This window comes from Carya illinoinensis, chromosome 15 (genome assembly GCF_018687715.1).
Source record: "Carya illinoinensis cultivar Pawnee chromosome 15, C.illinoinensisPawnee_v1, whole genome shotgun sequence".
Lineage (NCBI taxonomy): Eukaryota > Viridiplantae > Streptophyta > Magnoliopsida > Fagales > Juglandaceae > Carya > Carya illinoinensis.
In genome coordinates this window covers 34,282,510-34,307,557 of record NC_056766.1, presented here as the reverse complement: position 1 = coordinate 34,307,557, position 25,048 = coordinate 34,282,510, and the positions used below count along the sequence as shown (strand labels likewise).

The 25,048-nt window shown below is 38.9% G+C and overlaps 2 protein-coding genes across 2 annotated transcripts; one reads left to right on the top strand and one right to left on the bottom strand.

Moving 5' to 3' along the window:
• The first annotated feature begins 3,916 nt into the window (after window positions 1-3,916).
• LOC122295632 (class V chitinase-like) lies at window positions 3,917-12,249 on the top strand. The gene is made up of 2 exons (XM_043104710.1): window positions 3,917-5,092; window positions 12,000-12,249. Exons 1-2 carry the CDS (start codon window positions 3,994-3,996, stop codon window positions 12,188-12,190), a joined length of 1,290 nt encoding a protein of 429 aa, XP_042960644.1. The 5' UTR covers window positions 3,917-3,993; the 3' UTR covers window positions 12,191-12,249.
• Window positions 12,250-14,104: 1,855 nt separating this feature from the next.
• Window positions 14,105-16,155, bottom strand: LOC122296852 (uncharacterized mitochondrial protein AtMg00860-like). The gene is made up of 3 exons (XM_043106650.1): window positions 15,886-16,155; window positions 14,667-14,767; window positions 14,105-14,189 (listed from the first exon to the last, which is right to left on the bottom strand). Exons 1-3 carry the CDS (start codon window positions 16,153-16,155, stop codon window positions 14,105-14,107), a joined length of 456 nt encoding a protein of 151 aa, XP_042962584.1.
• Between the last annotated feature and the right edge of the window lie 8,893 nt (window positions 16,156-25,048).

Genomic DNA, 25,048 nt, shown 5'->3' with positions numbered 1-25,048 from the left:
TTGTGTGGCAAGAACAGTGGAATAGGTGGTTTTGTTAAAAAACTTATGGTCCGGTGGATAGCCATGCAGTTTGTAGCACCTCTCCATGGTGTGACCAGACAAATTGCAATGGGAATAGACGTGAGGTTCAGCATTTCTAGCTTTACAACATGTTGCAAATGTGTGACCAGAAATTTTGCAATGTGTGCAATAAGCATGGTCTTTTTTAGTTGTATTTTTTGTCTGATTTTTGGTTCTAGCAGGTTGGGTAAAAGGCCTGTTGATGGCTAAAGCCATGGAATCAGGGGATGGTTAGTGGGAAAGAAGTTGGTGTTGTCGCTCCTGTTGTTGAATGAGGGAGAAAATTTTGCTCACGGGTGGAAGGGGATCTAACAACATAATCTGGTCAAGGACATTAGAATAGGTATCATGCAGACCCTAAGAAATTGAAATACAAAATTACGCTGATATCTATCTAAGAGGGTTTTTGCAGTTCCACAAGTACACACAGGAATCGGGTCATAAATTGAAAGCTCATCTCAAAGAGTTTTGAGCTTACCATAGTAGATACTTACAGAGTTTGTGTCTTGATTAAGACTGGCTAGAGTTTTCTTTAGCTGAAAAATCCTGGACCATTCTGATGGGAGAATCGGGCTTGAAGATCAAGCCATATATCGCTTGCATCATCAACAAAAACCACGCTCGACTTGATTGAAGAACTGATGGAGTTCTAGATCCACGACTCCACCATGTCGTTGCAACACTCCCAGAGCTCAAGAAGAGGATCCATAGGATCGATTGGTTTGGGAATATCTCCATAAATAAACCCCAATTTGTTTTTGGCACGAAGGGCCCGTCGCATAGCACGCCACGAAGTGATGTAGTTATCGGTTGTGACCAAATCAGTGACGAGAATAACAGCGGGATTGTTGCCGTTATCTAGCCAGAAAGGGTTTCCAGGATTGCTCAGGTTGAGGTAGCAGGCCATATCGACTACACAAGGGGTGTTTGGGTTGGGGTTAGAATGGCCAGATGCGTGAATGGAAGAGGAGTCTGCAGAGTTTTCGAGTTGGTCTTCCTTGGAGGTAGCGCTTAGGCTCTCTGATACCATGTAAGGTTGCAAAAGGAAACAGGGGAAAGAGATGGGTTACAGAGAAGGTCTGGAAGAAGCCTTTTGGTGTATTCCGTATATGTCAAAGAAAAATAATCCAACTAAATATAGGCACTGTTCACTAACAAACTAATAGAATCAGTTGCCCAAAACAACTACAATCTACTAATTAGAAAGAATGAAAGAATAATGTAAAATGTAAATAATCTGAAAAGAACAATTTACTATCCTTTATCCGAACGATGTGTAGCATCCTCATAATTATGTAATATATATATATCGCTACAATTGACATTTCTCAAAGATTTATCTATAAATGGATCACACCATTCACAGCGTTTTTTTAGGTCATTTGTGGCAAAAAAGAATTCGCTGGTAAGATTATTTTTCCTACAATTTTAGTCGATTCCTGAGATTGATCAAAAGTGAACTTAATTTCATCAAAACTGCAACGATTTTTAAGGACTTTTGCGACTCTTTTGAGTGCTATAAAATGCCTGATTTCTTATAGTGAAACAAATACCGTAGTACTTAAGGATAAATTAATAATGCATATCTACTATGAGTCTGGAGGTGGTCTCTTGTTTTAGATACGCAAAGAAATTTTTTATATTAGTCGGTTAAACAGGCTAGCTGTTTGGGAGTTGGGATAATTTGTTTTAGACATATTGGGAGTAGTACTACGTACTACTCTAATGGTAATAATTTTAATCTATAATATGAGAGGTATCGTCGTACTCTTCGATCGATTAGTCCCTTAATTTCAGGGACGTGATCGAAGGCTTAATTTCTTAATTGTCGGCCGCATGATGCATGCATTCATGCACAAGTCTACGATGTCATGATCGATCTAGAGCCTCTTATGTTATATGTACACGTACATGACGCACATGAACACATTAACGAGGATGTTAGATGTCTGGCCGGATTATGAATTAATGCTCATTTAATTATGTTTTTACGTAGTTTTGTGAGGTTAAAGTAGCTAGCTTGCTTGCTTTAAGATCAGATCAATAATTAGGACAATACGTACATTTTCTTCTTATTATTTTTTTCGAAACGTACATTTTATAATTAATTAATAAACATCTAAGGTTAACGTAGGGAAGACCAACTTCATCCAACAGATCAATATCTTTAGCTAGAAACTAATTACCTTGGCCCCGATAATTCTTGGGAAATTTCCACCTTCTAACTATACATGATCTTTTGCAAGACAATCCACCTGGCCATATTTTCTGCATGCATGTTCATGCTGGGAGCAATGTGAATAATCGAGGTCATTCACTACAACAATTTGAGTTTTTGGGACAATTTTTCTTTGGATGAAAATCGTCCCAAAATGTAAGATGTAAGGATGAAATTCTGATTTCGTATCAAAAAAATTCTGAAATATGCTTCCCGTTCGAACACATTCTAACGGTATACTTAGGGACGATAAATTTCTTCCCTAGTGAAATAATCATTCGTGATTGGCGAAAAAATTGACATGTCATTCGCGGGAAACTAATTTACCGTTCGAATGTCCACTGAAACCTTTCGAGCATTTAAATCACCAAGTTTTGAATGGTCAGTTAACGTTCAAACAGTAACATTAATTTAATAAAACATTTAATCAATTAATTAAAGAATTAATAATAGTAAACAACAAAATAATTTATAAAAGAAATATCTAGTGCACAATTAATTAAACATAGAAGACATCATATATTGTCCATACCAAAAACAAAACAAAACACAAAAAAACAAGTCAACTTTTGCAAATCCTAATACAAAATATATATATATATATATATATATTAGAAAATTATAATATTCTAACCCTCTTTTAATTTTATAATTTTTGTATTCAACTTTTTCTCTCTCATTTTTCAAAATTCCATAAAATATCTTAACTCAAACTATTTGTTCACTACTATTTACAAAATCTCTCACTACTAATCACATATTTCTCAACTTATCTTATTTGTATAACCAAATGAAACTTAATTCCCTCTAGTCCAAGTACTGCAGTTAATTACTATGTTTTAAGAATATAGCTTCGAGACTTTTTGTAATCTGAAATTATTTGTTTTAAATTAATTAAACGTTTTTATTCTTTGAAAGCAAACTACCTTTGAAAAAATACATGCACATTGATCATTTTAATTAGATAAGATCCATCTACAATATCCACCCGCTAATTAAGGTGTAGGCCGGCTAGAGGGATACTGCATGATGAGCATGATTATAAATATTCACAATTCAACAACTTAGACTTGTACCTTAATTAACCTTAATTCACAATTTTAGAATTGTGAATATTTAATACTCATCATGCAGTATCCCTAGCCTGCACCTTAATTAGGGTGGATATTGTCAATGGATCTTATCTAATTAAAATGATCAATGTGCATGTATTTTTTCAAATCTAGGTTGTTTCTTACACGTTTAATTAGTTTGTTTACAAATAATTCTTTAAAACAAATTCACAATTCAACAAGTTAGAAATATAATCTTATCACGATTTAATTGCCAAGAAATCGTGGGTTTTTATATGTTCCAGTCCACAACTCTTTAATTTTGTTTCCCATTGATCGAACTCTGTTTCTTCCGATTGTTTACACTAAATTTCTATAGAAAAAGAAAGGGATCATGATGATCAAGTAATTAATGTTAACTCTCTTACGTTAGGTTAGGTAGGTAAATCTTGGAGGTCGACGGTCCATGCATGGATCATGCTATTCAACAACTTAGAATTGTACCATCATATAAATAATTTTGATCTTATATATGCATGCCTTTAGGTTTGAAAAGGCTATAAATACGCACGCATGCATGGCTAGCAACTACCACTACTCGTACCCCCAGACACAAAAAAATATATAGTAACTACACCACCTGCTTCGCCTTTCCTCGATTGAATGGCTTCCAGTGCTAGTCCGGTCGTTGTGAAAGCCGGATATTGGTTTTTCGGGCATGACTTGAACCGGAAAGTAGCAGAAATACCTTCCGAACTCTTCACACATCTTTATGCTTGCTTTGCCGAGGTCGACGATGATGGCCGGCTCATAATCCCTGAACCATACTCGGAACTATTACGAGACTTCACCAAAACCGTTCGAGTACGAAACCCTTCGGTGAAAACTCTTTTATCCATCGGTGGTGAAGGCCCCAACATATCTACAGCCATTGCTTCTGTGGCTAGAGATGATAAACTGCGTGACGCATTCATTAACAGGTCCATACAACTAGCCAGGGAGTACAATTACGATGGCCTGGACCTCTGCTGGCTGTACCCCTCCAAAGCCGACCAGGAGGAACAGCTTGCCTCGCTCCTCAATGAATGGCGATCTGCCCTGGACTTGGACTTCACGAAGACAAAGAAGCCAGCTAATAAGTTGCTTCTTACTGCGGCGGTGTTTCATCACCCGGGCATTCCTGGTAAAGACGGTAACATTACTTTCAATTATCCCATTCCGGCTATTAATAAAAATTTGGACTGGATCAACGTACTGGCCATTGACTTCTATACTCCGAGTCCCTCCAACTCCCCGCGGGAGACTGGACCGGTTCATGCCTGGCGTAATCCTAAAGAGCCAAACAGGTGCGGAAGTGATGGCATTCGTAACTGGATTAATGGAATTGGTCCTAATCCTGTAAAAATTGACGCCCAGAAGTTGGTCCTTGGCCTTCCATTTTATGGCTATCAATGGACTCTGGTAAACCACGATGATCATGGATTCTTTGCAGCAGCTGATCCAGCAAATGCAGCCGCAGCAGCCCGCTTGGAGTTCAGAATTATCCAGGAAAAACATATCAACAGGAATGCAGGCCGTCTTGTGAATGATCATGACGAGTATGGTGCCTCCTACTGGCATCACGAGGCTAGTTGGATTGGTTTTGAGGATGAGCATAGCATCGCTACTAAGGTTAAGGAGGCGTTTAGGGGAAATAACTTGGGCGGTTACTTTGCATGGCATCTGGCCGCCGATGACGACAATTGGATTCTCTCAAATGCAGGTAATTAGCATCATGGATTCAATAATATTTTTACGAGTACTGCTAGCTTTACGTAGTGATTTCAATAAAGTAAAACTTATAAACTATTCCGGCTAAATGTGATTTATTTTTTTATTTTTTATTTTTATAAGAAAACTGACATGAATTATAATAATCACTGTTTACAAACCATTATCAAGCCAAATTGCTTGAGAAATAAATTCTGGAAAACCATTATACCACATCTCAATAGTCTCAAAAACCCAAGCATGTCGGGCTAAGCCATGAGCAGCGTCATTACCCTCTCTACTTACATGTTGAATCCGAAACTCATCAAAACCAGACAGCAAATTCTTGGTTTCATGCAGTAAAACCCCCAGCCTTGAGGAAGATTCGGTTGAAGATTGAAGATCCTTGACCATCAACAAACAGTCACTCTCAATCAGCACCTTTTTAATACCCATAGGGATACATAGTTACAGGCCTCGAAACACAGCAAGTAATTCAATGTCTTCAGGATCTGAAACCTCAACTTCAGCCTTACTAACTGTTAGATGATAAAGGGTAAAGAGCTGCAAGTCGTCTATATTATTGTTTTTACCTCACATTGTCGTTTTACACTCTTTCATTTATACAGCTGTAAATATGGAATATTGCTTTCTTTTTCTGTTAGTTTGTTACAGCCCCAACGTGTATATAGGCTACGGCCTTCTTTCCTTTTGGATGTACAGTGCAATATACAGAATCGTTTTCCAGCACCTCCATTACTGCTCTCTGTTTCTTTCTTGTTACCAATAACTTACATGGTATCCAAGAGCCAGTGAGAGCACAGATGGAGAACCTAGACTCACATACCCCACCCAATTCACCCACTCATTCAGACCTTCATAACCCTCTATCCCGCTATCTCAATCTTGCTGATCCCACAAACCCTTACCGTTTAGACCACGGTGACAGTCCTTCAATCACTCTCGTCGCCGATCTACTCACCACTGAAAACTACACAACTTGGTCCCGTGCGATGAAGCGTGCTTTACGAGCTAAAAATAAGCTCGGTTTCATCGACGGCACCCTCACAAAACCCACCCCTACCGATACCCTTTTACTTGATCTTTGGAACCGTTGCAATGATATGGTAGTGTCATGGATCCAAAATTCCATCACTCCCTCTCTCAAATCCAGCGTTGCCTTTGTGGATGATGCATACGAAATTTGGCTTGATCTCCATGAGCGGCTGTCTCACCAGAATGGGCCCCGAATCTTCCAATTGAAGAAAGCTTTGGCTTCCCTTTCCCAAGACCATGACTCGGTAAGCATCTATTATGGAAATTTAAAGACTCTTTGGGATGAAATGGCAATTTACGAACCTCTTCCAACTTGTACTTGTGGTGCCATGAAGGCTTTTTTGGATAGATCCCAACGGGATTGTGTTCTTCAATTTTTAATGGGGTTGAATGACTCTTACTCACCCATTCGTGACCAGATCATGCTTCTAGACCCCCTTCCCCCTGTTTCTAAAATTTTTTCTCTTGTACAGCAACAAGAGCGCCACCACCAAATCACCTCTCCCCCACAACCCTCTGAAACACTAGCTCTTGCTGTCAAGAAACCTTATAATCCCTCCAAACCATCTCCCAAAAATCAACCCAACCTCAAAAAGGATCGCCCATTTTGCACTCACTGCAAAATCTCAGGTCACACTGTTGATAACTGTTTCAAACTTGGTAATGCCGACCCTCCCCTTTGTACTCATTGTAATATGACTGGTCACACTGTTGAAAGGTGTTACAAACTTAATGGGTACCCCCCGGGTCACAAATTCCATACCAAACAGCCACCTAGTTCTCATGCTAATATTTCTATTGCTGCTGAATCTGATGGTGTTGGTGAGGACAAGGTGGGCTTGACAAAGTTCCAATATCAGCAGCTGCTAGCTCTACTCCAATCGCAGGATCATATCTCGGCTAATGTTCTGCACTCCAGTTCTTCAAATAATCAAGCCTCCCCCTCCAACATGGCTGGTATACTTAATTGTTTTTCAACACACACACACGTTCCTTTAACTTCACCCAACAACACTTGGATAATTGACACTGGTGCTACAGACCATATGGTCTGTAGCACCTCCCTCCTCTCATCCATTAGTTCCACAGTTGCATACTCTGTTAAACTTCCCAATGGAAGCTCAGCATCCATGACCCATGTTGGTACCGTTCATTTAACCAACACTGTTATTCTCAGAGAAGTCCTTTGTGTCCCTTCTTTCAACTTCAATTTAATTTCTGTGCCAAAATTGACCAGATCTAACAACTGTTGTTTTCTATTTTTTTCTTCTCACTGTTTTATTCAGGACCTACATTCTTGGACAACGATTGGGAGGGGTGACCTGCTGCATGGACTCTACCATTTCCACAGTTCAGACGTACCCCCCGCTGCCCTTACCAACTATTTCTCCATTTCTAAACACAAACCACCCACGAATCTCACACACTTTGTTTCTACTGCACAGAATACTACACCATACAACCTATGGCATTGTCGCCTAGGTCACTTATCCAAAAATAGATTTCAATTACTCAATGATTTCCATGTAACCTCTCATAGCTCTCTTATTAATGAAATGCCTTGCACCTTGTGTCCTTTGGCCAAATTCAATAAATTACCTTTTCCTAAGAGTGAACATTCTTCCTCTAGGATATTTGAAACCATCCATTGTGATATTTGGGGACCTTCCCCAACTATTGCACATGATGGTTCCAAATATTTCTTAACTATTGTAGATGATTTTTCTCGTTCTACATGGGTTTATTTACTCAAAACCAAGGCTGAAACACGCAGATGCATTGAATCCTTCTATCATTTAATTGAAACACAATTTAACATGAAACTTAAAATTTTAAGAAGTGACAATGGTGTTGAATTTCAAATGAAAGATTTTTTTCATAATAAGGGCATCATTCATCAAAGAAGTTGTGTGGAAACCCCTCAACAAAATGGCATTGTTGAGAGGAAACACCAACACTTGTTAAATGTCACTAGAGCCCTCATGATTCAATCTAGTTTGCCCCATAAATATTGGAATCATGCTGTCCTTACAGCAACCTACATCATCAACAGACTTCCTTCACCCCTTTTAAACAACATGACACCATATGAGCTCCTTTTTAACAAAAAACCAACCTATGCTCATATGAGAATTTTCGGGTCTTTATGTTTTGCTGCCACTCTTTCACAAGGCAGAACCAAATTTCAGCCTCGAGGCCGTGCTTGTGTTTTTATTGGCTATCCCTTTGGAGTAAAAGGCTATAAACTTTTGGATATTCAAAACAACACCATTTTCATTTCCAGAAATACTACTTTTCATGAATTTGTGTTTCCATTTCATACCATTAACTCTAACTTCTCTCCCTCTCCAGCATTCTCATCACCTATTTTTCCCCTTAATCCACCTTCAACATCACCACTTGACCCTCCCTCCCATACACTATCACCCTCTTCTCTTTTGCCTCAACACCATCACAACACTTCCAACTCTTCTCATCCCCTTCCTACTACCGAGTCCCAGTCACCTACACACACACTTGCACCTACCCATACACTTACACAACCCAACCCGCCACACAACTCTGCCCCTGCACCTTCTCCTACACAATCCAGCTCACCACCCACCTCTATTTCTTCCATAAATCCTACCACTGCCCCACAACCTACCCTTAGAAGATCCTCTCGCATTAGAACAGCCCCCCAATATCTTAGGGATTACCACTGTCACCATGTCATGCAGCACCCTTATGAGCAATCAAATTCCAAGAAGGCTCCTGTTCAAAATGGTAAGCCTTTTCCTTTATCTCATTGTTTATCTTCTCATCGATTTACACCTATTTTTCAAGCCTTTACCACCTCCATTTCCCTGCATACCGAGCCTCACTCTTACAAACAGGCCATTAAGGATCCTGCTTGGTGTAGAGCTATGGAAGCTGAAATTGCAGCTTTGGAAAACAATCACACTTGGCTACTTACTGATCTACCAGCAGGAAAAAGAGCAATCGACTGTAAGTATGTTTACAAGGTTAAATTCAATTCTGATGGCACTTTGGAAAGATTGAAAGCTAGGTTAGTAGCTAAAGGGTACACTCAAGTTGAAGGGGTAGATTATGTTGATACCTTCTCACCTGTAGCTAAAATGGTCACTGTCAGATTTTTACTTAGTGTGGCAGCTATCAAAGGCTGGTTTTTACATCATTTCGATGTAAACAACGCTTTCTTGAATGGTGATTTAACTGAGGAAATTTACATGAAAAAACCACCAGGATACACCAAGGGTGAACCTCACCAAGTTTGCAAGCTTCTTAAGAGCCTTTATGGCCTTAAGCAAGCTTCACGCCAATGGAATTCTAAGTTGACATCCTCTCTTCTTGGTTTTGGGTTTATTCAATCAAAATCTGATTATAGTTTGTTTACCAAACAAGAAGGAGATTCCTATATTGCCATCTTAGTTTATGTTGATGATATCCTCGTTGCTAGCAACTCAAATAGTTCAATCTCATCTCTTAGAACTTTTCTCAATAATCAGTTCAAGATACGGGATTTGGGCTGCTTAAGGTATTTTTTGGGTTTAGAGATTGCAAGATCGTCCAAGGGCATCCACTTATGTCAAAGGAAGTATGCCTTAGACATACTCTCAGATTCTGGTATGTTGGGTTGCAAACCTTTAAAACTTCCCTTGGAACAAAACTTCAAGCTTAGCAAAGAGGATGGAACCCCCATTTTTGATCCTAGCCTTTATAGGAGACTTATTGGCCGGTTATTATACCTTACAATAACTCGGCCAGATATCAGTTTTGCTGTCCAATTGTTAAGTCAGTTCATGGACCAGCCTAAATCCACTCATTTGGCTGCTGTGTACAAACTTTTGAGGTTTATTAAAAACTCCCCTGGACAAGGAATTCTCCTCTCTTCCTTATCTCAAATTCAGCTAAGGGCATACTGTGATAGTGATTGGGCCTCTTGTCCTGACTCCCGCAGATCCACCACAGGCTATTGCATATTACTAGGCCATTCACTAATCTCTTGGAAGTCCAAGAAACAGCATGTAGTCTCTCGGTCTTCAGCTGAGTCTGAGTACAGATCAATGGCCACCACTTGTTCGGAGTTGACTTGGCTTCGCTATTTATTACAAGATCTTGGTCTCCATCATCCACAGCCTGCATTCCTCTTTTGTGACAACCAAGCTGCGTTACATATTGCTGCCAATCCGGTTTTTCACGAGAGAACAAAACATATCGAGCTTGATTGCCACTTAATTCGTGACAAAATTCAAGATGGAAGCATCACCACTGCGCATGTAACCTCTCAGACACAATTGGCTGATTTGCTTACCAAAGCTTTGCCCTCCTACCTCATGAACTCACATCTATCCAAGATGGGAATAGTTAATCTCTATTCTCCATCTTGCGGGGGGGTGTTAGATGATAAAGGGTAAAGAGCTGCAAGTCGTCTATATTATTGTTTTTACCTCACATTGTCGTTTTGCACTCTTTCATTTATACAGCTGTAAATATGGAATATTGCTTTCTTTTTCTGTTAGTTTGTTACAGCCCCAACGTGTATATAGGCTACGGCCTTCTTTCCTTTTGGATGTACAGTGCAATATACAGAATCGTTTTCCAGCACCTCCATTACTGCTCTCTGTTTCTTTCTTGTTACCAATAACTTACACTAACAACCATAATAACCGTCCCCTCAGTAATGGTTTAGTGACATCAATTTTGATGCGGACCCTCATGAATTGCCCCCATGCCATCTCCACTTCCTCCAGATCAACTTCCTCCACTATTCCGACCTTACTCCCAATGAGATTACCCACATATATATTTCTTGCACTAATAGGAAGATCGTGCAATCGGACCCAGAGGAGTGCCTCTGTAAGTTGTATAGGATGAATTGATTGATTGCCCTCAACCTCCTTAATCAATACCAGTTGTTTATCAAAAGACCATGGGCCATCACGCCCAACTCTATTCTTAAAAACACTTAGAAAACAGAAACTCTAGCAGAGCAAAGAAGACGAAAGGAGAAGAGGCTTCTGAAGAAAGAATTCGTGCAAAAATGAATTAAAGAATAAAGTCCATTTACAGTGGCTAATTTATACAAGCTGAAATAAAAGGAACAAAAATGCTATACGGCAAGGGTAGAATATTATGCCCTTATACATAAAATGACAATTATGTCCTGATAATCCCGTAACTCCTGAAATTCAACTAGCATCAGGGTTGCATTCAAATCTCTAAACCGAGTACCCTTCGCAGATTTCCATATTTTCTTCATCGCCTGTTTGAATGCTTCTTTGTTATAGTGCCTGGACGTCAAAAGTTGAACCATCAGACGACACTTCCCACCCCGGTTGGTAGCATCTTCCAGATTCTGTGGCTCCACTATAACTTCCTCTTGTTCGCATTCTGTCAACTTCAGGCGCACGTTGATAGAGAACCTCCAACTTCTCCTCCATCGTACCCCGAAAGAACCTGCACCAGGCAGGGGAAGAGCCTCTACGAGGAAGAATACTCCCGAGACGAAATTAGAAAGTTTAAAAGTGGCTGTGTAGCGAATATTGAAACTCGATAGAATTTTGCAAGCCCCATTAAACAAATCATCAAAATTAATAAACTGGCAGGTTTCCAACTTCCTGATACATGATGAGTGATCATCTCTATATTCTAACTTAGTCCTGCATATCTTCATTACTTATAAACGCCTACTTACGTACGGCCTGTTAGGTCGTTTGTGACAATAACGTTTGTTAATAAATTTAATTAACCAAAGCCAAACGCTGGGAAAACAAGAATCACCATATATCCTAGCTAGCTCTCTTTTCTGAAAATTTTATTTTCTATATTCTAATGAACATAATTTCTCTTTCTTTTCGTAGCTTCCAATGCACTGGATAATGCGATGAATAATCCGAGCGTAACATGGCAAAGCCTTCTGGAGAAGGGGATATTAGTAATGATCCTACCACTACTAGTACTACTACTACCACCACTACTACTACTACTACTTCAGATACTACGACTACTGCTTCTGTTAATATATGTAACATATTATAAGCTGCTTGCATAATTATGAACAATAAGGCCAATGGCTAGCTGGCTATCATGCTGTGTACATACGTTGTTTGTAATATTATTATTATTATAGAATCGTGTCATGTTACTATTATCATCGTCAATAAGGTTAATCTTGTGACCAATTGTACGAGATGATGATCAATGTTCTCATGTTTTTTTCATGATTATAATATATATTAGATATATATTAGTTTTTAAGTTTTTGAAAGTTTTGGAATTTTAAAATGGACAACCCTACTTTATTCCTAAGAGTCACTACAAGAAAAACGGGTTTTTGTAATAAATTTATTGCAACGAAAAGACTATTCATAACCAATTTAAGAAAAAAGAATTTTTGTAACCAATTTATTGCAATGAAAAGATTTTGGTTGCGAATAGTCTTTTCATTGCAATAAATTTGTTATAAAAATTTATTTTTCTTATAGTGATTCTGATTTTAATTAATAATGAAGACGATAAATTAGGGTGTGATTTAGAGCAGCATGAAAGCAAACAGAAGCCTAGAAACATCTGGCTTTCCTTCCTCACTGACCCTCAGGCACCGTCTCTCTTTTCTCTCCCTGTCTCTCATGGCATCTAGACCCTTTCTCTCATGGCATCTAGATCAATCAGCCTCATTATGCATGCATGCATTGTGGTTGCATATATTGTTGATTCACACTATGAAATATAGAAATATCAATATGCAAATATGTTTAATGACATATAATATATATACTACTAATATGGAAATTGACCACGTTAGCTAGAATAAAAACGTTTCAGTCCATTGAGTTTTTATTTTGTTTTATTTACTTTTTGTTTCATGTCCTTGGTAATTAATGGGTACCAACTTGATGTAAATGTAAGCAGTGTAATTAAGCACCGAACTTATAAATATATAGTAGAGCTAAAAATATATTGCACATGAATTAGTTCATTAATTTAAAAGGCCGTCATTTAATGTAGAATATGCAACACAATACCATTGATTTGAACACAAGAAAACTATTCTCCATGATAGTTTTAGTCCCAATATTTATTAGATTGACTAAATTCTCTATTGTTGGACCCATTCATTGATCATCATCATGTATTACTAAACTCAATGTGTATTGTCTCTAAGGTGTACGTACGAAGCTTGTTTTCGGAGAAGAAACGATTCTTAATTTCATTACTAAAGTACTCTCAGTACTCTTCCAGTGAGAAAATACCTTTAATTAATTTACAAAAAATCATTTCGAATTACAAGAGATATATATATATATATATATCTCAAAACTGATGTGTCATACACGTCATGCGCACCATGCACACGTCTGAGCATGATCAAAGCATGATTATGCGCGTACGTATGATAAGAATTAATTAATTATGGTCCGTGCTTGATGTAATGCAATATTGGAGCATGAATGATAAGGTAAGATGGGGTTTCAGCTATTAAGGTACGATAGGGTTTCAATTTTGGTAAGTGGAGAAGGTCTTGGTTGACTTGAGAGATTTTAGGACTGGAGATATTTAAGAAATTGGAGATTAAATGGGAATTCCTTAAATCAAGGGATTGGATTGGAGAAGAGTCAAGGATTCCTAAAATGTAGGAATTACCTTATAGGACTCTTGGTGGTTTCTGTGACACCCCCAACTCCTACATACGGAAACACGAGAATCGAGGCATCGGAATAATGACAACACATGTAACGCACCCCAACGACAAGTGATAAGTATGTGCACATACAATACATGTAAAACAAAAGACGCAGCGGATAACTTAAGTCGATCAACTAAATACCAAAATTTGTTTAAATACAGATTTAAAATAAAAACATTTTAAAAGATATTAAAGTTATTTGATGAAAACACAAATAAAACAAAATATAATCACCAAAAGTGGGACATAAATCCCAACTCATGAGAAAGTGATCCTCGATCACTCCTCCGGTAGAGCTACATCCTCAGGCTTAAACTCTACATCATCTGCATCAAAAACTACGGTACCGAATTTAAGTAATAATCTAAACAAACCACGAGATAAAAACATATTTATGCAATAACAAAATGCATGAACATGATGCCATATGCATGCGACCCAAAAATCATTTCCCAAAATAATTGCATAATTTTTCAGGCATGCCAAAATCCCATTTTGGCCTAAAATATTTCCATTAAATATTTCCCGCCAATTTCCCAGAAAATTGCCCATTTATAAAATCACCATTTAATTAAGCGTGCACCATGGTCTCCCCTAGGGACCATCCGCACAACCTGGCTCCTTCGCCACACCGCAGGTAACCACCACGCATGTGACTACATGACCGCATGCATAGTAGGTAGGAATCACAAGTGGGACTCTACCACCATCCTTATAGTCTCTTTTCCTCTCTTTCAAACCGTTTGTTCCATTCATTTCAAACATACCCAAAAATCATTTCTCACATGAAAACTTAGTTTTCCTTTACAAACATGAACATGCGTGCAATTATGCAATGTACAAGAGACGATAAAAATCCAACAACCAATAAGTCCCATCATCAACAATCACACAAACAATTTCGATCACAATCCATTCAACCCCCGACTCCTCGGACTCAGTCTGGCACAACCAACGAGTACACAAGATATTTGTTAATGCAAAAATATATTTAAATCTCAAAAGGTTCTTTGAAAAATACTTATAGCGCCATAATATATTTTTCGAATGATCAATAAGGTGCAAGAGGCGGCAGCAAAGCAACGTCACAGTGCAAAATGCACTATGACCATGGGTCTCAAAATATCTAAATTTGAACAGAGACAAACGAAATTTAGGGAAGGCTAGGGTAGGGCTTAGGGGTGTTGGTGAAGCTAAAGGTAGTGGTGGTTGGCCATGGGTGGCGGAGTAGAGGGCGGTCAAAAGCAAAAAAGGCCAAATCGGAAAGTGAGGTGGCTAGGCTTTATCGGTGGTTGATCAAAGCCTGGGAATGATGGTTTGGGTTGCTAGAAAGCCGATGGTTAAGTGGTTAAGAGGTGGTGGCAAATGGTGGCGCGACGGCGGCACTTGAAAGAGGCCGCGGCATGGGATGGGCTAAAAATGGGTGGAGATGTTCACCGGCTGGAGAGGAAGAAGATGGGCTGGGTGGTGTCGCTCACGCCACAGTGCAGCGGTGCTGGGAGGAGATCAAACAAAACAGACAGGGGAGAGGAGAGAGCTAGGTCGCGTGGGAGATAAAGAGAAGCAGAGGAAAGAAATAAGAGGAAAAGAGAAGAGAAGGAAAGAAAAAGGAAAGAGTGAAAAAGGAAAAATAGAAAAAGGAAAAAGAGAGGGAAAGAAATGAGGTCCAATCCTCAAAACTTAGATCACAAAACTAATCCAATGAAAATAATTTCAAAACGATGAGTAAAATAAAATAATTTAAACGGAGTGGCTAAATAAAAATAAAATAATAAAATCTAACAATTAAAAATTTTAAAATAAATAGCAACTTAACTAATGGACAATAATAAATGACAAGAAATCTCATTAAATTAAATTTCACAGTTAAAAATCTTAAAATAATACCACTTAAATCATTTAAAATTTTAAAACAAGAAAACCCAAATATTAATTAATAAATAATTTACTTAATTAAAATACACGTAAATACGGGGTATCACATTCATTGGCCCAAGTGCCTTGCAAAATAAAGGCCAAAGGTCTCTTTTCTTGCACCAAAACAGCCCCTATTCCCTCACAGTTGCATCCGTGTACGCTTCAAATGGCTTCTCAAAGTTAGGCAATGCTAACACGGGAGTCATGGTCATGGTCCTCTTCAACTCATCAAATGCTTCTCTTGCCTCTTTTGTCCACTCAAAATTATCTTTCTTCAACAAGGAGATAAGTGGCTTAGCAATAAGCCCAAAGTTCCTCACAAACTGCCAATAGTTGCCGGTTAGCCCCAAAAAATCCCTCAAGGCCAAAACATCCTTGGGCAATGGCCAATCCACTATGGCCTCAATCTTCATTTAATCCACCTTTACCCCCTCTCCTGAGATAAAGTGACCAAGATACTCAAGCTCTTCCTCCATAAAGGCACATTTGGAAGCCTTTATGAACAAGTGGTGTTCCTCCAAAATTCTCATCACAACCCTCAAATGTTCTTTATGTTCTTCAATGGTGTTGGAGTAAACCAATATGTCATCAAAGAAAACTAACACAAATCTTCTCAAAAGTAGCTTGAAAATAGAATTCATAGTGGCTTGAAAAGTGGAAGAGGCATTGCACAACCCAAATGGCATGACTAGGTACTTAAAGTGCCCGAAATGAGTCCTAAATGCTGTCTTGTGAACATCTTCTTCCCTCATTCTAATTTAATGATACTCGGCCCCTCAAATCAAGCTTGGAAAAGACCCTTGCCCCATGCAACTCATCAAGCATTTCATCAAAAGTGGGGATAGGAAATCTATCCTTGACCATGGCCTCATTCAAGGCCCTATAATTCGTCCAAAATCTCCATGACCCATCCTTCTTTCTCACAAGCAACACTGGTGAAGAGAATGAGCTAGTGCTCGCCCTTATCAAACCTTTCTTCAACATCTCATCAACTTGCCTTTCAATTTCTCCCTTTTGGAAATGAGCATAACAGTAGGGAATAACATTCACTGGTTTCTTCTCATCCACTAGCACAATATAATGGTCAAAGAGCCTAGAAGGTGGCAATGTAGTGGGCACCTCTAGGACTCCTCTATGGTCCTCCATGACCACTCTCTCCTCCACAAGCAGCCTCATCAATTCATATTTGTTGCCTTCTTCTTCACTCTTTTCCATCTTGCAAACTAGATCCTCTTCGGCTACCACAATGGCAAAGCAATGAGCTACACTTTTGCACAACTTCTCAAATGTTATGGCTTCATAAGACTTCACCTCTTTTGATGCCAAAACTATCCACACTCTCTTCTTGGACCCTAGCTTTAATTCCATGGTCATGTTGTGGTAGTCATGTATCACTCTACCAAGGCCCTTGAGCCATGCATTGCCCAAGACCACATCAAGACCAACAAGTGACAAAACATGAAGATCGGACACAATCCTCACACCTTGTATGTTCATCCTTACTTCTTTCACAAATCCCTCACATCTTAGCTTGTCCCGTTTGCTACCTTCACCTCAAATGGTTCAATGAGACTCGACTTCAAGCCAACTTTGGTGACAATGTTGGAGTTGATGAAATTATGGATAGAGCCACTATCTACCAACAAGGTTACCTCAAACTTCCCTATCCATGCCATCACTCCATGGAAGTGGGCCTTTGGATCCCAGACATAGTTTCAAAGAAAATTTGGCCTCCTCTAGTGGATCACTAGATTCAGCTTTCTCATTCTCGGACACCTCACTAGATGATTCAACATTGCCTTCTTCATCTTCATTTACTCCCTCATCAATCAAGACATATGCTTGGCCAGATCTACACTTGTGTTCTTTGCCCCATTTTTCTCCACATTTGAAGCATATGCCTTTCTTGATTCTCTCTTGTGACGCCCCCAACTCCCACGTATAGAAATGTGAGACTCGAGGTGTCATGATGATGACCACACGGGTCACACACCCCGATGACAAGTGCTAAGTATGTGCATATGCAACACGTGTAAGACAAAAGACGCAGCAGATAAGTTAAAATCAATCAACTAAGTACTAGAATTTTAAATACAGATTTACTGAAATAAAAGTGTTTAAAAAGAATAATACAGTTTCCCCAAAAAATAAAATAAAACCAAAATAAATGATCCAAAACGGGAAACAAATCCCAATATATGACCAAGTGACACCAAATCAGTCCTCTGGCAGAACTACATCCTCAAGTTTAACCTCTTCAACATCTGCATCAAAATCTACGATACCATGAAACGGTACCGCAGGTAAGTAATAATCCAAATAGCCCATGAGATAAAAATGCATTCATGCAACAACAAAAATGCATGCACATGATTCCATATGCATGAGACCCAAAAACCATCATTTCCCGAAAATAATGATTTTTCAACGCACACCAAAATCTCATTTTGGCCCAAAACATTCCATTAAAAATAACATCCGCCATTTTTCTGGAAAATGGCCTAACATAAAATCCACAATTTTTTCAGAAAATGGTCCACATATCCTTTAATCAAAGCCGGCCATTTTCCCAAAAAATGGCCCATTATCCATTCATTCCATGTGCACCATGATCTCCCAATGAGACTATCCGCACACCTTAGCTCCCTTCGCCATTCCACGAGTAACGACTATACGTGTGAATTTGTAATGAGCAATGACCAGTTCTGCGCCTAGCGCGTTCGTGGCCAAGTATCCTCTAGCCCACACACGTAGAGGGGCCACAGAGTAGGTACGAGAGTGTTACTATCACATTCGATCCCATTGCCACCTAGTGATAACCCCGGGGACGTTACTCAGTATATTCCGCTTCCGAGTGACCAGATGAGCTCCAGTAAGATAATGCCTCATCTCAGCCTGAGGTCATGATACACACGCACCCAAAAATAATTTCTCACATGAAAACCCAATTTTCATTTCCAGCACATGAACATGCATGTAATTATGTGAAAACCCAATTTTCATTTACAAACATGAACATGCGTGCACTTATGCAATGTATATAGCATGACACAAGTATCCAACAACCAACAAATCCCAACATAATCCAATGACATAAATAACTCTATCCTCTAATCCAACCGACCCCCAAACTCCTCGGACTCAACGTCTAGCACAACCAACCAGATCATAAAAGATTTGTTAGTACAAAATTTATTTAAATCTCAAAAGGTTCTTTGGAAAAATACTTACAGTGATGAAAGGAACTATGGAAGATCAAAGGTCACGCCAAAAGTGGCGAAGTAGCGGCGAACCTAAGTCTTCCAAGCAACGACCGTGGGTCTCAAAACTGGAAATTTCAAAAGGGGAGCTTGGCTGGCTATGGAGGGGCATGAAGGAGCTAACGGAAGTTCTAGGAGGCAAGAGGTGGTGGCTTTAAGCCATGGGTGGCGACATATGGCAGATCTGGCCGTGTGGGAGAGAGGGAACCCGTGAGAGAGTGAGAGGGCAAGAGAGGAGCCACGGGTTTTGAGTTAAGGGGAGAAGGAAGGGATGGTGAAGGTGATGCCGTGGTAGTGCTCGGTGTGTATGAAACCCCGTATTTACATGTATTTTTATTGAAAGATTATTTAAATTATTATAATTAGTGGTTCTCTTGTTTTAAATTAATTGTGATTTTCGCGGTATTGTTTTATGATTATTAAGTTGTGAAATTTAAATAATGTCTTTTTCTTGATATTAATAATTATTTTACATTTAAATTACTCTCTAGTTTAAATTACTTTATTGTTGGGTTTTAATTAATTATTTTATTAATATTTAGTTGTTGTGTTTTTATTTATCTTTTAAATATTTTTACTGTCTTTTTATTTCTTGGACCTTTATTTTCGGTTTGAGCTTGTTTTTAGTTGGTTTTCCTTTGTTTTTGGGCCTAGCCTATTCAAAATTGAAGCCCAGCCCTAGTGCCTTGTGAAGCTTAGCCCATTGGTCTTCATTTCAGCCCCTCTCCCTCTTGAACGACATCGTTTTGTGCCCAGCCCATAGGGCTTAATTCCTTTCTTCTTCATCAGCACCTCTTGCCTTTTTCTTCATCCTCTTCATTCGTTTCTTCTTCTTCCTTCAACTGCACAACAACTCCTTCTCCTTCTTCAGTTCCATTTCTTTTCTTCTTTTATTTCGGTTTCATTCCTCTGTTTTTGGCATGGTGCTGCTGCTCTTCATCCCATGCTTCTTCTTCATTTCTTCTTCTTCTTTTCGTCGTTTACTGCTCAATGAGTCCTCCATTTTCGGTTGCTAGTGGTTCCATTGTAAGCTCTTTAAATTTTAGGTTTCTCTTTTGTTGTAACTGTGTGTTTCTCTTCTCTTTAGCATTTATTTTTCCTCTGTTTTCTCTCCTTTTGCAAGTCTGTCTGTAAGCCTCCATTGTTGCTCTTTCTCTTATTTTTCCTTAGTAAATTTCGTGGCTCATGCTTGTGTTTTATTTCCATTTCATTTTCATTTGTTTGGTTCTTCCATTTCTCTATTTGTGTCCTTGTCGTGCCCCTATTTTCTGGCCTTAACCGTTGGTTGCTTTTTTGTGTTTCTTGTTGATTTTGTTCTTGCCGTGAACCTCCATTGCTGTTCCTCTGCCTTAATTTTACCCTTGGTTATTTCTTGTTCAAACTTGTGAAATCCTCCTTGCAATTTCTATTGTTTCGGTTTGGCCATGTTCCATTTTAGTCTCAAATCCACACCCTTGTTTTGATCCTAAACTGTGGGGTTCATTTTCGGTTTCTTGGTAATTTTTTGTGCTTGCCGTGAGTTGAATTTTCCAACCACCATATTTTTTATTTTAAAACAAGAAAGCCCATAATCCTAATAAATACAATAATTACTTAGTTAAAATACACGTAAATACAGGGCTATCATAGGTGTAATCGATTCAGTCCGGTTTGGTCTGGGAGGAATCATGAACCAAAAATTTCAGTCCGTCATTTTTGCCAGACCAGACCTTTAGTTAGCTATCAATCCATGAACATTTTTTTTTCATTGTATATATATGGCTGATAAAATTAAGTGATGTCTTTAACATTTTTTTCAATGTATATATATGGTTAATGAAATAAGTGATTTTTTTAACATTTTATATATAGTTAATAAATATTAAATAACTTCATTGTATATATAGTCAATGTTGATTCATTGGATGAAAATTACATAATTAACTTATATAACTACTATATAAAATAATATATAATATATATAAAAAAATAATATATTATCTTCTGTATCTTCTGTTTGCATAATTTTTCTTTTCCACCTACATATATTTTGATTGTTAGACTTAGTTTTATTTATTGAGATTTTGCAAAATATCACTTTGGTGTCCACATCTATAGTTTCGCTCCCCAAAATTGTAGCTTTTGATGCAAAGGATGGGTACGAGTATGGAGATCAGGCTCTGCCTTAGGAGTAAAGATCAGGATTATTTCTCCTAAATATTTAAGTGTTAATTTTTGGCTCTTTGTTATTCTTGGAAGACTGTAATATTCTTTTGTCTATTGCTCGAGGACTTGTCGCTTATGGACACTAGCATGGTGATGTAATTTAAATTTCTCTGAGATTGTTAGTTAGATTTTTTTGACTGCTTTTTTATTTTCCGTTGTGATATAACTGTGCCTCTACTAACATATATTGGGCTTCTTCAAACGAGATGCACCTTAGGAGGGGTGTGGAATATCCCCTCCGATAAAGGACATCGTCAGCTTTAGGGTAATGCGTCACTCTGTTCCTGATCTTCCTGGCTTCCCATCTGTTGTCGAGAACCTCGTTGGCATCTAAGTATCTAATAATCTCCAATGCCGACTCTGATGCTCTTGATTTGACTTCCACTACCTCAATCCCCACGGTAGGTACCTCAATGGTACTAACTACCATTCGCTCAGGGAGGGGAGAATTATCCTACCCAGACGCTGTTCTGCTAACTTGTCTGCCTTTTGATTCTCGACCCTTTGAACCTGTTTAATTTGGAAGTATCTGAAACGGGTGTGCTCGATCTTAATCAGTATTAAATAATTTTTCAATTTTACGCTCTTTGTCGGAAATTACCCCCGTACTTGGCTGACCACTACATGGGAGTTGGCTAGTACTGCTACTTTCTCTACGACCAGAGACTTGGTGATCGTTAAGACAAAGAACAATGCCTCGTACTCCACCTCGTTGTTCTTAGTTTTGAACGCTAGCATAATAGAGTAGTTATAATCTTCACCTTCATATGTAACAATATGCACCCCCACTCCCCCTCCAACTCGACAAGACTAGCCGTCGATAAGGACTTGCCAGGGCTTCACAGGAGGTGCATGTTCAGCCTTCTATAGGAAGGTGGTGAATTCTGCTACAAAGTCTGCCAACACTTGTCTCTTGATCAAAGTCTGTGGCGCATACTCGATGTCAAATTTGCTCAACTCCATGACCCAATTTGTGAGGGGCCAGAGGCATCCGGTTTTTGCACAATCTTCTTCAAGGGAGTCTCGGTAAGGGCCTTTATTGGGTGAACTTGAAAATACGAGCGGAGCGTCCAAGTGGTTACCATCTTGGCGAAGGAACATGACAAGTAGTGATGCTGCCTTCTTGAATCTTGTCTTGAACTAGGTGACAATCCATCTCAATGTGTTTAGTTCACTGGTGAAAAATCGGATTTGCAGCTATGTGTAATGTTGCCTGATTGTCACAGTAAAGTAAGGCAGATTGAGAATGAGAAATCTGAAAGTCAGCAAGCAAATATCTCAACCAAGTGAGTTCGCAACAAGTAGAGGCCATGGAACGGTACTCGGCTTCAGTCGACGAGCGAGAAACAACTAATTGTTTCTTTGTTTTCCAAGAAACTAGTGAGTTATCGAGGAAGATGCAATAACCAGTGACTAAACGACGAGTGTTGGGATAAGAGGCCCAATTAGAGTCAGAAAAAGCTTTGAGTTGGAGCTGAGAAGTAGAGGACAGCAAAATGCCTTGACCGGGGGCAGCTTTGATGTATCTCAATACCTTGTGTGCAGTAGCCATATGTGTAGATGTAGGATGATCCATAAATTGACTCAAAAGCTGGACAACATAACATATGTCGAGCCTAGTAAGTGTTAAGTACAATAAACGGCCAATGAGTCGAAGGTAGGGACTTGGATCAACCAGAGGAACACTAGTTGTTTTGCTGATCTTAAAATTCTGGCCAAGGTGAATTTTGAGAGGCTTGTCCCAAGTGTACTTGAGTTCGCTAAGATATCCAACGCGTATTTTCTTTGACATAGATGGATGCCTTTGGATGAACGGGAAACTTCCAAGCCAAGAAAATAATGCAAGGAACCAAGGTCTTTAATTTTAAAGTGACTATTGAGGAATGCTTTAAAAGAAGCAATAGAAGAAGAGTAATTTCTAGCCACAATAATATCGTCAACATATACGAGCAATGCAGTAAATGAAGTGCCTTCAAATTTAGTGAAAAGGCTATAATCAGCCTTAGATTGGCTAAAACCAAAAGTAAGAAGAGAGGAAGAGAACTTGGAGTACTATTGTCTTGAAGCTTGCTTGAGGCCATATAAACTCTTAAGCAATTTGCACACTTGGTGAGGTCCTCCTTTTGTGTATCCCAGAGGTTTACACATGTAGATCTCCTCGTCCAAATCACCGTGGAGAAATGCGTTGTTGACATCAAATTGGTGGAGGAACCAGCCTTTAACAGCTGCTACTGAAAATAAAACCCAAACAATGACCAATTTAACAACGGGAGAGAAAGTCCCGGTGTAGTCAATACCCTCTTGTTGGGTGAAACCTTTGGTGACAAGCCTAGCTTTCAGCCTCTCAACAGTCCCATCAGAATTAAACTTTGTCTTGTACACATATTTACAGTCAATTGCTACTTTTCCAGGAGGAAGGTCAGGGATGAACAAAGTGTTGTTTTGCTCTAAAGCTTTTAGTTCAGAATTCATAGCTTCACACCAGCCAGGGTCCTTAAGTGCTTGCTTGTATGTTTGTGGGTCAGAAATGGAAGAAATTGAAGTGGAAAAGGCAATAAATGAGGGAGAGAATTTCTGGTATGTGAGAGAGTTTGATAAAGAATAATTGTTACCTAAAACAATGTCTTCCAGCTTGGACAACAATGGTGGGGAAGCAGGGAGTGTGCCCTGTTGACAGTGGAAGTCTTGAAGATATTGAGGAGCTTTCCTTAACCTTGTTGTCCTGTGAAGAGGGGGTGTGAGGGAGGAAGGGGTAGTGGTATTTGTGGAAGGAAGGGAGGGACAAGTGTGAGGTGTGGTTGCTGTATTCTCAGGAGAGAGGGTGGGCGGCCCAGAATTATTTTGTGATGGCATGGGATGGGATTGTGTAGCTATTTGGGGAAAATCAAGCAGGTCTGGAAGTGGTTTGGTGAAAACAAAATCATTATGTGAGGGTGAAGAAATGTTGGAAGTAAGTGAGTGAAAAGGGAATATTGTCTCATGAAAGACAACATCCCGAGAGATGAAGGTTGATTTGGTGTTAAGGTCAAGAAGTTTATATCTCTTGATGCCAAAGGGATAGCCAAGAAAGATACACATGCGACCCCAAGTTGTTTTTGGCACGAAGGGCCCATCGCATAGCACGCCACCAAGTGATGTAGTTATCGGTTGTGACCAAATCGGTTGTGAACACTTAATTTCGTCAAAACTGCAACGATTTTTAAGGATTTTTGCGACGCTTTTGAGTGCTATAAAATGCATGATTTCTTATAGTGAAACAAATACCGTAGTACTTAAGGATAAATTAATAATGCATATCTACTATGAGTCTGGAGGTGGTCTCTTGTTTTAGATACGTAAAGAAATTTTTTATATTAGTCGGTTAAACAGGCTAGCTGTTTAATTGGGAGTTGGGATAATTTGTTTTAGACATATTGGGAGTAGTACTACGTACTACTCTAATGGTAATAATTTTAATCTATAATATGAGAGGTATCGTCGTACTCTTCGATCGATTAGTCCCTTCATTTCAGGGACGTGATCGAAGGCTTAATTTCTTAATTGTCGGCCGCATGATGCATGCAGTCATGCACAAGTCTACGATGTCATGATCGATCTAGAGCCTCATATGTTATATGTACACGTACATGACGCACATGAACACATTAACGAGGATGTTAGATGTCTGGATTGTGAATTAATGCTCATTTAATTATGTTTTTATGTAGTTTTGTGAGGTAAAAGTAGCTAGCTTGCTTGCTTTAAGATCAGATCAATAATTAGGACAATACGTACATTTTCTTCTTATTATTTTTTTCGAAACGTACATTTTATAATTAATTAATAAACATCTAAGGTTAAC

Excerpts from the sequence above, each read along its gene's own strand:
- LOC122296852 (XM_043106650.1), bottom strand. The coding sequence starts at position 16,155 with ATGAAGATTGAGGCCATAGTGGATTGGCCATTGCCCAAGGATGTTTTG. Across the intron at positions 14,768-15,885 it reads AAGCGTACACGGATGCAACT|ACTGAGTCCGAGGAGTCGGG; the intron begins GTGAGGGAATAG and ends TGGTTGTGCCAG. Across the intron at positions 14,190-14,666 it reads TTGGATTTTTATCGTCTCTT|ATTATTACTTAAATTCGGTA; the intron begins GTACATTGCATA and ends TGGTTTGTTTAG.
- LOC122295632 (XM_043104710.1), top strand. The coding sequence starts at position 3,994 with ATGGCTTCCAGTGCTAGTCCGGTCGTTGTGAAAGCCGGATATTGGTTT. Across the intron at positions 5,093-11,999 it reads TTGGATTCTCTCAAATGCAG|CTTCCAATGCACTGGATAAT; the intron begins GTAATTAGCATC and ends TTCTTTTCGTAG.